At 47.2% G+C, this 17,597-nt stretch overlaps 1 protein-coding gene and 1 pseudogene across 5 annotated transcripts; both read left to right on the top strand.

Moving 5' to 3' along the window:
• Positions 1-190: 190 nt before the first annotated feature.
• RIT1 (Ras like without CAAX 1) lies at positions 191-11,900 on the top strand. Of its 5 annotated transcripts, XM_089299864.1 has the most exons (7): positions 241-282; positions 455-518; positions 703-851; positions 1,350-1,406; positions 6,867-6,940; positions 7,165-7,356; positions 9,386-11,900. In XM_089299864.1, the coding sequence occupies exons 3-7, from the start codon at positions 746-748 to the stop codon at positions 9,614-9,616; spliced, it is 660 nt and encodes a 219-aa protein (XP_089155990.1). In that variant the 5' UTR covers positions 241-282; positions 455-518; positions 703-745; the 3' UTR covers positions 9,617-11,900. The 5 variants fall into 5 exon arrangements, with proteins under 5 accessions (XP_008262554.1, XP_089155990.1, XP_089155992.1 ...); XM_008264332.5 differs by lacking the exon at positions 455-518 and having other exon boundaries at positions 191-282; XM_089299866.1 differs by lacking the exon at positions 455-518 and having other exon boundaries at positions 280-447.
• LOC149125495 (U2 spliceosomal RNA) lies at positions 7,449-7,620 on the top strand (annotated as a pseudogene).
• Positions 11,901-17,597: the final 5,697 nt, after the last annotated feature.

Consider the following 17,597-nt stretch of genomic DNA (forward strand, 5'->3'; position numbering starts at 1 on the left):
ACGGGCCTTCCCCTTTCCCTCCGTTAGCCTTGCATTGGGCCAAACATGAGTTGTTCACTAGCAGCCAACAGCCCAGTACGTGCGCGCTGGCCTGGGCGATGGGACGTGACAGGGTAGCCCACTGAACCAGGTCACGGACCAGGAAGACAGATGGCCCGTCCCGGCGGGGGCGGGGCCTGCGTGCGTCGCCGGCGCCCCGCCCCTCCCGTCAGACACTGCGCCATTATACCCGGCTGTGGGAGGGGACAGTGCCGGTGCCCCGGCGCGAGGGAAGAGGGCGAGGTGGGTTCCCCGGTTCGGCGGGCGGGAGTCTTGCCGGCGCCAGGCGGGGCTTCGAGGGGTGCGGAGGCGCAGCGGGGGGCGGGAGGTGCCTCCGGGAGGGGGTGGAGCCTCGGGACTGCTGACGGGAGCGGATGCCGTGCCCTCAAACCTCAACCCTTCTCCCGGGTGTGTTGGTGTGTTGCTGCCCCATTCGGAAAAGAGACTCCAAATTTCTGTTGGTTTTTATCGAAAACGTAGTAAGTGGAAACCCGCCATGGTGTCACAGGACCGCACAGTCTAGAGCGAGCGAGCGAGGCAGTGGGATTTCTTAGTGCCGCCAGAAAGGGTTCCGAGTGCACGGGTGGGACAGGCTGTGTGGTGAGGGACGGTGCTGGCTCCGGGTCTGCAACCTGGACCGGATATTTTTTACTCTCTTCCTAGGTGGCTTTTCTTTGGGACAGCCCAGGACTCCCCCAAGAGAACAATGGACTCTGGATCTCGCCCAGCTGTTGGCTGCTGCAGCAATCCTACAGGACTTTCACGCGAGTACAAATTAGTGATGCTTGGCGCGGGTGGCGTGGGGAAAAGTGGTAAGGGCACATTTTCCTTTTTTTTTTTTTTTTTAAGATTTTATTTATTTATTTCAAAGTCAGAGTTAGAGAAGGAGAGGCAGAGAGAGAAAGTGAGAGGTCTTCCGTCCGCCGGTTCACTCCCCAATTGGCTGCAACGCTGGAGCTGTGCCGATCCAAAGCCAGGAGCTGCAAGCTTCTTCCGGGTCTCCCATGCACGTGCAGGGGCCCAAGGATTTGGGGGCGTCTTCCACTGCTTTCACAGGCCACAGCAGAGAGCTGGATCGGATGTGGAGCAGCTGGGACTTAAACGGGTGCCCATATGGGATGCTGGCACTGCAGGCAGCGGCTTTACCCGTTGCGCTTCAGCGCTGGCCCCACATTTTCAGTTTGACAAGATGTAAGAAAGAATTGACCTCTGCCAAACCTAATGGGCTCCTGGCTGTTGTGCAGTTGATATTTGGAATTTTCATCTATGGATCACCTTCATGAGGTTAACTTTGATTTCTTGTTTTGAAGCCATGACTATGCAGTTTATCAGCCACCGATTTCCAGAAGACCATGACCCCACCATCGGTAAGCCCACTGTACTTTGGGTTTCCCTGTAAAAGTATTTTGAGGGATGTCGGTTTTAAAAAGATTTTTTTTTTGTTGTTTTTTTGTTTGTTCTCAATATTTTTTATAGTTTATGAGGTTTTTTTTTTTTTTTTTTTTTTTCAAACTAAAGCTTTTCTTAAAAAAGATCTATTTGAGAGGCAGAGACAGAGAGAGAGAGGGCTTCCATCGAATGGATCACTCCCCAGATGGCTGCAAGAGCCGGAGCTGGGTCGATCTGAAGCCAGTAGCCTGGAGCTTCCTCCAGGTCTCCCACATGGATGCAGGAGCCCAAGGACTTGGGCCATCTTCTTCTGCTTTCCCAGGCCATAGCAGAGGGCTAGAGCAGAAGTGGAGCAGCCAGGATTTGAGCTGGTGCCCATATAGGATGCCAGCACTGCAGGCAGCAGCTTTACACACTGTGCCACAGCACCAGCCCTAAAAAATTATTTCTAACTATATTTTGAGCCATTTTTGGTGTCATATTTGTTTAGAGACAAGCGTGGCATAGCAGTATGTAATTAGCTGAATGTGTCTGCTTTTATACTTTTCTCTGTGTACATAAGCTGTCCTTAGTTTCTATCTTATTAAATATTTGTGGGCCAACTTTCTTTGTCTTCTTAATGGTTGGTATATTATCAGATTAAAGGAAGAGCTTAACGGCCACTTAAGGGAGCCTTTTCTTGCTGTCAGTTCTCTAAGGGTCTCACTGGAGACTGACTCTAACTATGAGTCAGCTGCTTGCTGGTTTGAACTTCCACAGAAGGAAGCAGAAAAACAAGTAGAGCCAGCCTACTGAACTCTCACAACCCAGACATGCAGAGCCTGGACTACTTCTGCTGGAAGCCCTCATTTTACTTCCTTATGTCTCAAGTTCACTGTGCAGTCATGTCTTCTCATGTCTTTTGTTTCATTTTATGTTTTATAAAGATTTACTTATTTGAAAGGCAGAGTTACAGAGACACACATACACAAAAAGAGATCTTCCATCAACTGGTTGACTCCCCAAATGGCTGCAGAGGGACTGGGTCAGGCTGAAGCTGGGAGCCAGGAACCCCATCCAGATTTCCCACATGGTGACAGGGGCCCAAATATCTGGGCCAACTTCTACGTTCATGGGTGCATTGGCAGGGAGCTGTATTAGAAACAGAGCAGCTGGGACTCAGACCAGCACTGTGTTACGGAATGCAAGCACTGGCATTGTGCACAGCAGTTTAACTCACTGGGCCACAGTGCAACCCCTCCCATGTCCCTTTTTTTTTTTTTTTTTTTTTTAGATTTTATTTATTTATTTTTTATTTTTTTGACAGGCAGAGTGGACAGTGAGAGAGAGAGAGAAAGGTCTTCCTTTTGCCGTTGGTTCACCCTCTAACGGCCGGCGCGCTGCAGCCGGCGCACCGCTCTGATCCGATGCCAGGAGCCAGGAGCCAGGAGCCAGGTGCTTTTTCCTGGTCTCCCATGGGGTGCAGGGCCCAAGCACCTGGGCCATCCTCCACTGCACTCCCTGGCCACAGCAGAGGGCTGGCCTGGAAGAGGGGCAACCGGGACAGAATCCGGCGCCCCGACCGGGACTAGAACCCGGTGTGCCGGCACCGCTAGGCGGAGGATTAGCCTAGTGAGCTGCGGCGCCGGCCGATTTTATTTATTTCTTTATTTGAGAGGTAGAGTTAGAGAGAGGGAGAGACAGAGACAGGTCTTCCATCCACTGGTTTACTTTCCAAATGGCCACAATGGCTGGAGCTGGGCCAATCCAGGAGCCAGGAGGTTCTTCCACCTGGGTAGAGGGGCCCAAACACTTAGGCCACCTTCCACTGCTCTTCCCATGCCATAAGCAGAGAGCTGGATCAGAAGAGGAGCCAGGACACAAACCGGTGTCCATATGGGATACTGCTGCTGCAGGCAGAGGCTTAGCCTACTATACCACAGCACCAGCCCCCACATGTCTTTTATAGACCTTAACTCTGTTGTTGGCTAATAGAATAAAAACTCATTTTGTTTGTTTTGCCTTTTAATTTTTTTTAATTGCTATTCTCTACAAAAATACATTACTGCCATTCCTAAACCATAAAAAAAGCCAATTTGATGCTAAGGAATTGTATCCTAGTGTAAAAGGAAAATGAGAATGGAGCTGGGCATAAAAAGTCTGCCATGCTCTTGTTCATTTTCTCTTGTGACACTCTGTCCTGATCCTGAGTTGTCAGGAGGAAGTTCTATGGGATCAGATCTCTGTGTCCCACAGTGCCAGTGAGTGTTTTGTGATAGCCCATCTTTGGACTTGGGCATTTTACATTGTAGATGTTCCCATGGGTTGGGCAAAATAGAAACAGTTCTTGCTTTGTATACTATCTATCAAATTTGTCCAGAGATTCAAGCCATGGTGGGAATTATAAGAATAAATTCAGTTTATGGGTTAGGATAATGTACTTGAGAACTCCAGAAACATCTTTTCCCTTCTTTAGAGTAAAAGACACACTTGTATCCTTTAAGAAATAATTTTTAAAAATCAGGCCCTAGAAATACAATGGTAAGCAAGGTACATTTTGAACTGTGGCTATTTAAAAAAAAAAAAAAAAAACTTTAACATTGTAACCAATACAAATATAAATATGAAAGTGTATGTATGTGATATATATCTGTGTATATATATCATACATAAGACAAAGATATATGTAATTAAAATATCAGGAAGGGGGCCGGCGCCGCGGCTCACTAGGCTAATCCTCCGCCTAGCGGCGCCGGCACACCGGGTTCTAGTCCCGGTTGGGGCGCTGGATTCTGTCCCAGTTGCCCCTCTTCCAGGCCAGCTCTCTGCTGTGGCCAGGGAGTGCAGTGGAGGATGGCCCAAGTGCTTGGGCCCTGCACCCCATGGGAGACCAGGAAAAGCACCTGGCTCCTGGCTCCTGCCATCGGATCAGTGCAGTGCGCCGGCCGTGGCGGCCATTGGAGGGTGAACCATCGGCAAAGGAAGACCTTTCTCTCTGTCTCTCTCTCTCACTGTCCACTCTGCCTGTCAAAAAAAAAAAAAAAAAAAAAAATCAGGAAGGGGTCTGTGTTGTGGCACAGCAGGTTAAGCTGCAGCTTGTGATGCCAGTATCCCATACTGGAATCCTGGTTTGAGTCCTGCTTCTCTGCCCCTGATCCAGCTTCTAACATGCCTAAGAAAGCAGTGGGAGATGGCCCTGACACCCATGTGGGAAACCTAGGTGGAATTCCTGGCTTTGGCCTGGCCTAGACCTGGCTTTGGGACCATTTAGGAAGTGAACCAGTTGATGAGAGTTGTGTGTGTATATGTGTGTGTGTGTGTTTCTGTCACTTTGCCTTTCAAATAAATAAATCTTTTAAAAATATTGGGAAACTAGCTTTATACATGTGTTTCACTCTAGTATTTACTGTTGTTAACTTTGGCTTGTTTATTTTAATGTTGTTTCCAATATGTTAAATTGATTTCAGAACTCACTAATCTTAGTGGAGCATAGACTGTAGTTTGAGAGACATTGATTTGGTGGACTCTTCATTGTTTTTTTCTTTTAAAGATTTATTTTATTTATTTGAAAGGCAGAGTGGCTGAGAGGGAGAGACAGAGAAAGAGATCTTCCGTATATTGGTTCACTCCCCAAATGGCCAAAGAGTCCCACATGGATGGCAGGTGCCCAAACACTTGGGCCATCTTCTGCTTTCCCAGGTGCATTAGCAGGGAACTGGAAAGGAAGTGGAGCAGCTGAATTTCCAACTGGCACCCATATGGGATGCCGCTGTTGTAGGTGGCAGCTTAACCCACTACACCACAGCAACAGCCCGATATGTAGGCTTTTGAATCAGACAGCACTGGATTTTAGTGCTGACTGTATCACTAATTAGCTTTGTAATTTGGGAAAGATATTTGATATTTTAGCAGGAATGGGTAGCATCCAGCTCACAGGCTGTGTAAGGCCCACAAAATTGTTTGGTCTGGCGCTGCCAAGGCAACCACAGGTGAAACTTCAAATTCAACAAATCTATAGCAGGCTAATTTTTTACAAAAAGATGTATTTATTTGAAAGAGTTACACAGAGGCAGATAGAGAGAGGTCTTCCATTTGCTGGTTTGCTTCCCAAATGGCCGCAGTGGCCAGAGCTCGCTGAGCCAAAGCCTGGAGCCAGGAGCTTCTTCTGGGTCTCCCACGAGAGTGCAGGGGCCTAAGGACTTGGATCATCTTCCACTAATTTCCCAGGCCATAGCAGAGAGCTGGATCGGAAGTGGAGCAGCCAGGACTGGAACCAGGACTGCAGGTGACGGCTTCATCTGTGTCACCATAGCCCCAGCCCCAGGCTAATTTTTTTAAGTTGTTAATTTTGTATGGCTTGCAAATGATGTTACAAACATCCAAATGACCCTTGGCAGGAAAAGTTTTCCACCCCTGTTTTAGAGCTAATTTTCTTTATGAAAGAAAGATAATAATTCTTCGCTTCATTGGATTTTTGTGCCTATTGAATGAGTTAATGTATATAAATTGGCTAGTATAATGCATGGCATGTTATAATTTTAATAAATGGTAATGTTACTTTTTTGGCCCAATATTTTTTTTAAAAAACCATTGTCTCAGAATCCTCTTTTAGAGTTGTAAGCGAAGCCTGATTAATTTAATCTGTGAATAAGATGCACCACTCATCTACATGAACCAAAAAAACCCTTAGGAATGGGCATTGTGGTTTAGCCACCTGGCATCCTATATCAGAGCACTGGAGTCCCAGCTGTTCCGCTTCCAATTTAGCTCCCTGCTAAAGCACCTGGGAAGATAGCAGATGTGGGCCCAAGTACTTGGGCCCCTGCCACCCATATGGGAGACCAGGATGGAATTCCAGGCTCCTGGCTTCAGCCTGGTCCATCCCAGTCATTGTGGCTGCTTGAGTAGTGAACCAGTGGATGGAAGATGGCCATCCCTCTCTCTCAGTAACTGTCTTTCAAATAAAATGTTAAAAATAAATATCCTAATTGAAGACATGGCTTACATATCTCAATTGGTAAAGCATGCCCTCTGGGGAAATTTGGGCACTTAAGAGGATTTGAATGGAGTCTACTCTGTAAGATGAGTTTTAAAATAGAGTATTTCTGGAGCTGGTACTGTGGCGCAGCAAGTTGAACAGCAGCCTGCAGCACTGGCATCCCATTTGAGTGCTGGTTTGAGTCCCACTTTCAGTCCAGCACCCTGCTAATGTTTATGGCAGAACAGCAGGATATGGCCCAAGTCCCTGTGCCCCTGCACCCATGTGGGAGAGCTGGAAAAAGCTCCTGGCTTTGTCCTGGCCTGGCCCCAGCTGTTGCGCCCATTTGGGGAGTGAACCAGTGGATGGAAAATCTATTTCTCCTCCTCTCTCTGTAACTCAAATAAATGAATAAATCTTTAAAAAATATATTTCTTTCTGTATTTATGGGTCTATACTACACCTTTCTTCCCTCTTGTAGAAGATGCTTATAAAATCCGGATCCGCATTGATGATGAGCCTGCCAATCTGGACATTTTGGATACTGCTGGACAGGTATTAAATCCTAGACTGCTATAAATAAAGACTTTTTTCACTCTAGTGAAGGGGAGGGGAAGGCTTACGCAGAAAAGATCACTAGTTTATCTCTTAATTTTTCATGCACTCTGACTCAGGACAGCAGGTAATCAACATCTCTCTTCTTTAACTTGAAATAAATGGCTGATGTGTGTGTAGTTTTGTGTTGTATTGATCAGTCATTGTCCCTCATTTCCCTCCAGGCAGAGTTTACAGCCATGCGGGATCAGTACATGAGAGCAGGAGAAGGGTTTATCATCTGCTATTCTATCACGGATCGTCGAAGCTTCCATGAAGTTCGGGAGTTTAAGCAGCTTATTTATAGAGTTCGACGTACTGATGATACACCTGTGGTTCTTGTGGGAAACAAATCTGATCTAAAACAACTAAGACAGGTGAGGATGGAGGTGAAAATACTGTGTATTATCTTAAAGAATTAATCACTTTTCTTTCTTGGTTTACAGATTCCTTTGCCTTAAAATAAAAAATCATTTCTCAGCCTTTTGGCTTGCTGTGTGATATCTAGTTTATCAATTTATGTCTCACCCTGAAGACAATGTATTACATGGAATTTTGGGAATAGATGAAATAGAAGCTTGCTGTATCCATTCCATGCATATACGTGGTATTGCAGTGCCTCCAAGAATGATGCACCCCCCCCAAAAAAATTTTTTTAAATACAATAGAGGCCAGCGTCGTGGCTCAATAGGCTAATCCTCCGCCTTGCGGCGCTGGCACACCGGGTTCTAGTCCCGGTCAGGGCACTGGATTCTGTCCTGGTTGCCCCTCTTCCAGGCCAGCTCTCTGCTGTGGCCTGGGAGTGCAGTGGAGGATGGCCCAGGTGCTTGGGCCCTGCACCCCATGAAAAAAAACAATAGAAACCCAAAATTAGCTTTTCCCTAACCTTGACAGTTTACCCCATATCTACTAATGTACTATTATTTTGGATAAAATATGGATTTTAGGAATTAATGTACAGGGCAGAATCCATAGTATTGTAATTAGATGAGAACTAGAATACCTATTAAGTGTGGGAACATGGATTGTTTATTTTCTGAAACCTCAGACATAATCTCTTGTAGCATTAGGTCAGACTTGAAAGTATGCTTATTCATGGTAAGGATTATGAGCTGAGGTGGGGAGAATGAAATTGTAGAATCTTAGAGTAGGTGATACCTGTCAGGTTAGCAGTGATGTCTAAAATGTGGCTGTTTTGTGTAGATGTGAGGATGTGATGAAATGGATACATGACAGCCAGTAGAAGCTATTAATGGTACATGTCTTGTGGAGACAGTATGTCTTTATTGAATTCTTAATAATTCTCAGTACCTATGGGAAAATTTCCTAAGGGCTTCATTTATTTTTTGAAGATTGATTTATTTACTTGAAAGGCAGTTACAGAGAGGCAGAGGCAGAGAGAGAAGTCCTCCGTCCGCTGGTTCACTCCCCAAACAGCTGCTACAGCCAGGAGCCAGGAGTCCTCCTCTGGGACTCCTACATGGATGCAGGGGCCCAAGCACCCACCACCCATCCCCCACCACTTTCCTAGGCTATACCAGAGAGCTGGATCAAAAGAGGAGCAGCCAGGACTCAAACCAGCGCCCATATGAGATGCTGGCACTGCAGCCGGTGGCCCCACCCACTATACCACAAGCCCGGCCCCTCTTAGGGATTTAGATATAAAATGTTCATTGCCGGGGCTGGTGCTGTGGTGCAGCAGGTTGAGGCCCTGGCCTGAAGCGCCAGCATCCCATATGGGCGCCGGTTCTAGTCCCAGCTGCTCCTCTTCTGATCCAGCTCTCTGCTATGGCCTGGGAGGGCAATAGAGGATGGCCCGGGTGCTTGGGCCCCTGCACCCAGGTGGGAGACCCAGAAGTTCCTGGCTTTGGATCGGTGCAGCTCTGGCTGTTGCAGCCGTCTGGGGAGTGAACTAGCGGATGGAAGACTTCTCTCTCTCTGTCTCTTATCTCTCTCTCTGACTCTTTCAAATCAAATAAATCTTAAAAGAAAAAAAAAATGTTTATTGCCAGACTACTTATGGTAGCAGAAGGTAAGAAACACTCTATCCAAAAGTAGAGAAAGTATGGAACATAATATTGGTGTGGGGTTCTTGGTAGTTTTCAGGATTAATTTAAGTATATATATCTCTGTTCCTCATGTTTTTCTTTCTTAAAAGGAAGGATATAAAGGAAATTAAGATTGCATATTTGATACCTGTTCCAAAAATGTCTCTCAAAAATAGATTATAAGTAGAATCATATAATTTGAAGATAGAACAAACATAGAAATCCTGTGGTTCAGCCTCTCAGAATTACAGGTTACTGCCTGTACTTGAACACCTCCATAGTTGTAGCCCATTCACTTTTGGGAGTGATGTTTTCCACTGTTGCCACTGCAAATTTTCTCATGTTTGTATTTCCAAAGGTCACCAAGGAAGAAGGATTATCTCTGGCTCGGGAATTCAGCTGTCCTTTTTTTGAAACATCTGCTGCGTATCGCTACTACATCGATGATGTTTTCCATGCTCTGGTGCGGGAGATCCGTCGGAAAGAAAAGGAGGCAGTGTTGGCCATGGAGAAAAAATCTAAACCCAAAAACAGCGTGTGGAAGAGGCTGAAGTCGCCATTCCGGAAGAAGAAAGACTCAGTAACTTGAAGGAAAGAAGGGAAGCGTTCTCTGCGAACTGCAGTGCTTAATGGAAGCGGTCCAGTAACCTGCAGTAGTGAGCGTGGCACTTGCTCTTTCTCCTGTCATGACAGTTATTTTAAAAGTAACCGATGAGGGGAACATGCCTGCTAGGAGTTTGCAATGATGTGGTATTTCAAGTACTATCTCTTAGTTAATTCTGATTTATTAATCCAGGGGAGCACTGTCTGCTTTTCAATTGTCACATTAGAATTTGATCTACCAATGTTTTGGGTTCTGTTGCTGATATTAATTAATTAATGTAAAATTGTCTATACCCAGAAGACTATATGTACTATATTTGTTCATCTACGTTCACAAAAGGAATTTTCTGCCATGCAGTCCACGTTATCCTTCAACTTAGGTTTCCTGGGACGATCCCAGAGAAGGGGCTCAGGCTCCTCTTCAAATAGTGCTTCCTGGAGATAGAACAGAAGTCGTGTAAGGAATTCAGTGCTGAGAGAGGTCAGCAGACAGCTGTGGCGCTGACTGCTCTTGCCGGGTACGGAATGATGAGATGTGGGGAAACTGGGCATGCTTTGTGGGGACACGGTTAGCAAGAGGTAGGAGCAGATTCCTGGTTCTGAGTCGGACTTTGCTGAGAGCCGCGTGTTTGACCCCAAGGCACTGAGATGGTAAGAACAGATGGAAGCTATGAACTGTAATGACGCTTTCTCCGGGAGGTTACTGTGCTTCGCCTTTCTTTACCTGCAAAGGTAAACACTGTAGGAGCCATGGCTGTATAACTGAACAACTCGTGCAGGCTTTTTCTTGCCCACGGACGGCACACAGCGACTCGTTTCCATTCACTGCTTCCTCGTGCTGCCCCTTCCTGGCCCCTTCCCTGTGCTCTGGAGCAGGGCCAGGCCAGCAGGATCTTTCAGAGCTTCCTCGGACTGACTGCATTCCTCAGGGAAGTGCCCTCAGGAGTTGCAGTAAGATTGTGTGTGCCCCGTGACGCCACGGTCACTGCGCCTCACGCGTCAGTGTCGAAGCTTTAAGGTTCACGTGTGTTGGGCTTCTCACCTGAAGATGTCTTTGGAAGGACCTCGTGAAGTTTATTTACCTCAGGGGTTTCTGAGCCTTGCCGAAGTTTAGCCTAAGGAACGCCACTGTGCGCCCTGTGTGTGGCTGAGAAAGTGTGGTTCTAGGAAGATGCAGCTTTAAGTACTGGCAGCGAGTTCTCTGTGAGGAGCAGGATTTTGGTATCTGAACTTGTTAGGTATGGAGAGAATTGCAAAAGTGCTAAGAGAAAACATCACCTATTGCATATTAACGTCACTGAAGCAGTGTTTGTGTTTACTTTAAACTCTGAAAAGATGACCTTGTGGATCACCTTTCACAAGAGCCCAGCCCGGCAACTGTTTTTCAGGTCCTGCTTCTCTTGTGATGGTATACGTTCTAGATTCAAAAGCAAAAAAGTAATGTTTTTAACTCTGAGCAGTGGTCCCTTTCGAAACTCCTGGCAACATCTTCGCTACCAAATAAATTGTGTTTTATGGTACTCAGAGTACATCCAAAGAGGAAGGAGCCAGAATCAAGTCTTTGCAGGTCAGAAGTCTCACAGGAATCCTCGCACTGTGGGGAAGCCTGAAAGTAGAGGAGAAACGCAGTGCAGTTCTGTCTCGCACGTTGATCTGGTGTCACGCCTGTTAAGTGAATGCCTTCACTTCTCACTCCTGCTGACCTACGGGATTGTTATTAGCATCGAGCAAGGAATTGACCGCTGCATAATTATTCAAGATAGTCAAGCCAACACAGAACATGCCCAGAGAGAAGGAACTGTAAGACAGAAGGGAATGTGCATTGCATCTAAGCAGAGTAACAAATCAGTGTGTGTGAGACCATCACTGTCATGTATTTGATCCTTGGATTAAATAGTCTGTTGATTAGTATTGAGAATTTCATTCATGGTGCTAGATAGTTTAAATCATAGCTCTATTCTTAGCAGTTCTAACTAATCAGCTTTATCCAATTTGAGGGCATTAAATTAATTACTGCCTGAACTTTGAAGAGAGAAAAATTTCAGGGACAAGTTGAAAGGCAGTGGAACTGTTCATGTCCATACCAGATCAGTTAATGACAAGATTCAGAAGCTAGGATCTAGAGTTAGCTGTAGAGAACTCAAAGAGACGTGATGCATTAGCTAGAATCTAGTTCTGTGGTGTGTGGGGAGGAAAGGAGAAAAGTTTTTCACTTAATGCACTTGTATATGAATTCAGTTTGTATGACACAATACAGAACCTTTAAACAACTTGTCGGGGTTTTCCTTTGTTTACCTGTTAGTGGATAATGTTCGGGATCATTGCAAAGCAGTCATTTTAAGAAAAAATATTTTATATTCTGGGAAATATTGATTAAAAAAAAAATGAGTGCCAGCCATGTACAGATCGCTGTGTCAAGTGCCAGGGAGTGTGCCCTGGATGCTCCTTCATTCGGAGCTGAGGAAACGAAAAACACATGGAAAGGGATGGCGCGCTCACCACTTGATCGAGGGTTAATTTAAGCTTCAACTGTGTATGCTAAATCAGAACGTGATAAGTTTTCTTGTGAAAAATGCTTTTGCTTTTTTTTATTTGAAAGGCAGAGTGACAGGGAGAGAGGGAGAAAGAAACCTTCCATCCACTGATTCACTCCCCAAATGGCCACAACAGCTGGGCCTGGGCCAAGCCAAACCGGGGTCTCCCATGTGGGTGGGCAGGGCCCCAAGTGCATGAGCCATCCTCTGCTGCTTTCCCAGGCACAGCAGCAGGGAGCTGGATCAGAAGTGGAGCAGCTGGGACTCAAACCAGTGCTCTGATAGGGCAGTGGCTTAGCCTCCTGTGCCACAACACCAGCCTGGAAAATCCTTGCTTTTAACTCCACACTATAAATAGGCACTAGTGTTGGGAGAGAGGACGTGGTGTAGATACGAGAGGAATGTATTTGTGTGACCTCATTAGTGAGCTGGTTTTGAGTGTGTCAGTAGCCACTGCTGGTGTCCTCTATAGAAATTGGTGCTGAAGGGATGGCATTCTGTTGTCTAATGTCACCGCTATGAGGGTAGGCAGTGGGACTGCTGGCAAAGTACTTCTAATTAGACTTTTACTGTGCACTAAGCAACTTTTCTAAGAGCTGTGGGATGTTCAGAGGGATACAAAATGCTATCTCTTGTTCTGGAGCTTAGTTAAAATTTGCTTGGATGTAACCAACTAGAGAGGGACAGTGTTGTGGCGTGGTTGGTAAAGCTGCTGCCTGCAATGCTGGCATCCCATAGGGGCAGCAGTCCCAGCTGCTCTATTTCCAATCCAGTTCCCTACTAATGGCCTGGGAAAGCAACAGAGAATGTGCCCAAGTGCTTGGGCCCCTGCACCCTGTGGGAGACCCAGAAGTTCCAGGCTTCAGACCAGCCTAGCTCTGGCAGTTGCAGCCATTTGGGGAGTAAACCAGTGGATGGAAGATCTCTCTCTAATTCTGCCTTTCAAATAAATAATCTTGGGGGGAAAAAAAAAAAAGAGGAAACAAGGTTGAACCCAAGCTCTCTACTGCAGGAGACAGGACCACAGCACCTGTGAAGTCACTTAGAGCTGGTGCTTTAGCAGTAGAGATACAGCCCCAGTGTCCCCCAACACACACCAGAGTGGGGTTGGGTGGGGCTCCCAGGGCCTGATGTGAAAGCTATCTGTTGCCTCCAACACTGCCACTCCGACGCTTGTCACAGAGTAAGGGACCCCACTATATACCAAGCATCCTGGAGTCCCTAGCCTCCCTTCCCTCTTCCCTAGGGTCAACACCCCCCAGGAGGAGGGCAGCCTAGGCCCCCTGAACATTGCTCTGCTGGCTGGTGTTATCAGAAAATTGTCCCAAGATGACAGGGTACTCAAAAGTGGTGAGGGTATTGCTTAAAATGGCAAAGGCGTCCACCAGATCACTGCAAATGATTTGCCTGTGGGGCGTTCTGTGGATGAGGTTCTGCGGTTGGCCCAGGCCTTCCAGGACACAGATGAGCATGATAAAGTCTCCCACTGGCTGAACACTGGGCAGTGACACCATCAAACCAAACATGGCTGAATGTTCGCAAACAGCTAGGCTGACAGGTGGCTATGGATCTTGTGCTCTTAGAATGTACCTGTTCCCCTACCTGGGTGCCCTGCGCTGTCCCAGAATCCTGGGTGGGGGTGGGGGTGGGGGAGGCTGGAGAGCTGGGCCAAGGCCGCCTCATGCCCAGACCTGGCGAGTAGTGATCCCCTTCCCAGAGCCCACCCAGCTGAACACAGGCCTAGAGGTGACCAGTAAAGTATTAGGGACAGAAAACAAACGAGAAGTTGATCAGAGAGTAGTTCAAACTGGGAGTGGGACAGGAATTTGGAAAAGGAAGGAATGAGTACAGCTTGTGGCACGGAAGAGAAACCTGACTCCTTCAGAGCTGACGGGAGAGGAAGCAGATTGGGAGATCGACTCAAGCCCAGATGGAATTAAGACCGAGGAGGAGCGTGCAACTTCAGTTTCTCTTCACTCCTAATACGTTTTTGGCACTGCAGGTGGCAGCTTTACCCGCTAAACCACAGCGCTGGACCCGCAATAGATTTTTTTAAAAGATGTATTTATTTGAAAGGTAGAGTTACAGAGGCAGGTCTTTGATCTGTTAGTTTACTCCCCAAATGGCCACAATGGCAGGGGCTGGGGAAGGATGAAGCCAGGAGCCTGGAGCTTCTGGGTCTCCCGTGTGGGTGCAGGGGCCCAAGGGCTTGGGCCATCTTCTGCTGCTTTTCAAGGTTTATTAGCAGGGATCTGGATTGGAAGTGAAGCAGCCAGAACTTGAACTGGCACTCACATGGGATGCCAGCATCAAAGGCGGCAGCTTTACCTGCTACGCGACATCGACCCTTGTTTTTAATGTATCTTGTATAGATTTGTTTTACTTATTTGGAAGGCAGAGTGACAAAGAAGAGAGAGAAATTATCTTTGATCTGCTGTTTCACTCCCTAAATGGCTGCAACAAGTAGGATGAGCTGGGCTGAAGCCAGTATCCTGGAACTCCATCCGGTCTCCATCCGTGTGGGTGGCAGGAACCCAGGTACCTGGGCTGTCCACTGTTTCCCTAGGGAGCCGGATCAGAAGTAAACAGCTGAGACTTGAACTGGCGCTCCAGTACAGGATGCTGGTGGTGGCTTAATTGGCTGGGCCACAATACTGCCCAGCTGCCCTTAGCACTTCTCTGCAGAAAGGACTTTCTCCTTGGATCGGTTGAGTTGAATTGACTTGCTGCTTGTTTGAATCACTAGGAGCCTGCCTAGAACAAGTAAGGCCTAGAAGAACCAGGATGGATTCTAGGTTTTAGGAAAATGTGGTCAGACAGCATAAGTGAGTTAATCCATCTCTATAGAGCCTTGCAGACTCAGACCTTTATTATTATTATTTTTTTTTTTTTTTTGTCTTCTCACTGATCCACATGGTAAGAACTTGGGCACAGTCAGCTTCCTCAGGCTAAAATAAGTTACCTAATCAAAGATTGCTAATACATGGTTTCTGCCTATGTGAGATTTCTAACTGGGAAGACAAGATACTAAAGGCAACATAAAGGCCTGACGTTGTGCTGCCAGAGGTTAAGCTGCTGTTTTCAATGCCTGCATCCCATGTCATAAAGGCACTTTGAGTCCTGGCTGCTCCTCTTCCCATCCAGCTTCCTGCTAAGGTATCTGGAAGGCAGAGGAAGATGGTCCAAAATGCTTGGGCCCCTCTCACCCTTTTGGGAGACCAAGATAGAATTAGCAGCTCCTGGCTTCTGCCTGATCCAAACCTGGCTTTTGCAGTCATTTGGAGAATATACCAGTGGTTGGAAAATCTCTCTCTCTCTCTCTCTGATGCCACTGCTCCATTTCTCTGCCTTTCAAGTAAAAAATTTAAAAGTCTATAAAATTCATCATGATGATTAAAATAAGACATTGAAAGATCTAGGATTAAGTTGATAGATGGAATTAAAACCATGAAGATTTCTCAGAATTGTGGTTTGAATAAGGAGGAAAAGCGTGACTTGGAACAAGCTAAAAGTTAAGAGTTGCATACATAGGGCAACTCCAGTATGTGATCTGAGCGTGCCGAAGGCAGCCCTCCACTGTGCACATGGAATGGGCGTGAGGAAACAGGTTCGGGGCAGGCTTTGTGGCACTGCTGTTAAGATACTGACCCACGTCCCGCACCTGGGCCGGAGTCCACACTCTGCTTCAGAGCCAGCTTCCTGCTAATGCACACCCTGGGAGGCAGCAGGGGACAGCTCAGGCACTTGAATTCCTGCCACATAGACACACACATTTGGAGCTCCTGACTTCAACCTGGTCCAGCCTTGGCTGTTGCGGGCATGTTTTTTCTCTCTCTCTCTCTCTCTCCCTTTCTCTCTCTCTCTGTGTCCTTGCCTTTCAAATAAAAATGAAAATAACTTTTTAAAGTAGTGCACAAATTACAGAAACAAGGGATTTGGCTATGGAACAAAAGAAGCATCAACTCGTATCTTGTAAGGAAGGAAACCACTGACCAGGACAAAGCACTGTTAGCTCTCAGCGTCTGGGGTCTTCTGAGATGTACAATCAACTTTTAAACATGAATTGGCCTTGGCCGGCATCGCGGCTCATTAGGTTAATCCTCCGCCTTGCGGCGCCGGCACACCGGGTTCTAGTCCCGGTCGGGGCGCCGGATTCTGTCCCGGTTGCCCCTCTTCCATGCCAGCTCTCTGCTGTGGCCCAGGAGTGCAGTGGAGGATGGCCCAAGTGCTTGGGCCCTGCACCCCATGGGAGACCAGGAGAAGTACCTGGCTCCTGCCATTGGATCAGCGCGGTGCGCAGGCCGCAGCGCGCCAGCCGCGGCGGCCATTGGAGGGTGAACCAACGGCAAAAGGAAGACCTTTCTCTCTGTCTCTCTCACAGGCTCACTCTGCCTGTCAAAAAAAAAAAAAAAAAAAAAAGATAAAAAAGATAAAAAAAAAAAAAAAAGACATGAATTGGCCTTGAGACAAAAATCCCTGAAGTTTTTGAGCTTTATCTAATAATCTATGCTAAACAAAAAAAAGGCTTGCTGTGCAGGCTGTGTGTGTACATTCCTCAGCACACGTGGTCACACCATGAACAAAAGCTGCTGGGGTGGGGACGTGTCTGGTTTCCTGTCCTTCCCAGAGCTGATCTTTGCTGGGGTTATTGCAATCTGCTCTGAGCCAGAAGGAACTCTTTACTTCCCAACCCCCTGCCCCAGGCTGTCCTGGTCTCATTGCACAGGAGTGTGTAGGTGAGGGGGCAGCTAAGAGGATGGTTTCCATGACGACGAGTCTAAATACCTGCTCCAGGACGGTGGCAGCCCACAGGAAGATCTCTGCCCTGCTGGGAAGGCACATGAACACACGTCAGCCTCGGTGGCCAGAGGGGACTCACACGGCCCCACCCAGCACACTCTGGCCACTCTTCCGTTTGTGTGCTCAGACTCCTCGGGAGAACGTGTGTCTACACACCCGCCGCCACTGCCAACGACAGTAAAACCGAAACCCAAATTCTAGATCATACTTCTTTTGAAACAGTGACTCAGAGTAAGGAGGAAGAAGGAAAAAAAAAGCCTTTTTGTGTTTGCTTGAAGGCTACTTCCCAGATGATATTTCGTTCTCTGCCAGCCTGTGTTGAGTGATCGGCATTGGAAATTCAACCCTGGATAAAAACAAGCGTGCAGGGGCGGGCATTTGGCCTAATGGTTATAAGACGCCAGCTAGGCTATCCATGTCCCACGTCTCCACATCAGAGTGGTTGGGTTGGAGCCCCAGCTCCAGCCACTGGCTCCAGCTCCCTGCTAATGCAGACCCTGGGAGGCAGCAGTGATGGCGGCTCAAGTAGTTGGGTTTCTGTCACCCACCCGGGAGACCTGGATGAAGTTCCTGGTCCCAGCCTTGTCCCCTTCCATTGCGGGCATTGTAGAGTGAACCAGTAGTAGAAGCATG

The sequence above is a fragment of the Oryctolagus cuniculus genome, chromosome 7 (genome assembly GCF_051225735.1).
Source record: "Oryctolagus cuniculus isolate XC-2025 breed Fujian yellow rabbit chromosome 7, ASM5122573v1, whole genome shotgun sequence".
Lineage (NCBI taxonomy): Eukaryota > Metazoa > Chordata > Mammalia > Lagomorpha > Leporidae > Oryctolagus > Oryctolagus cuniculus.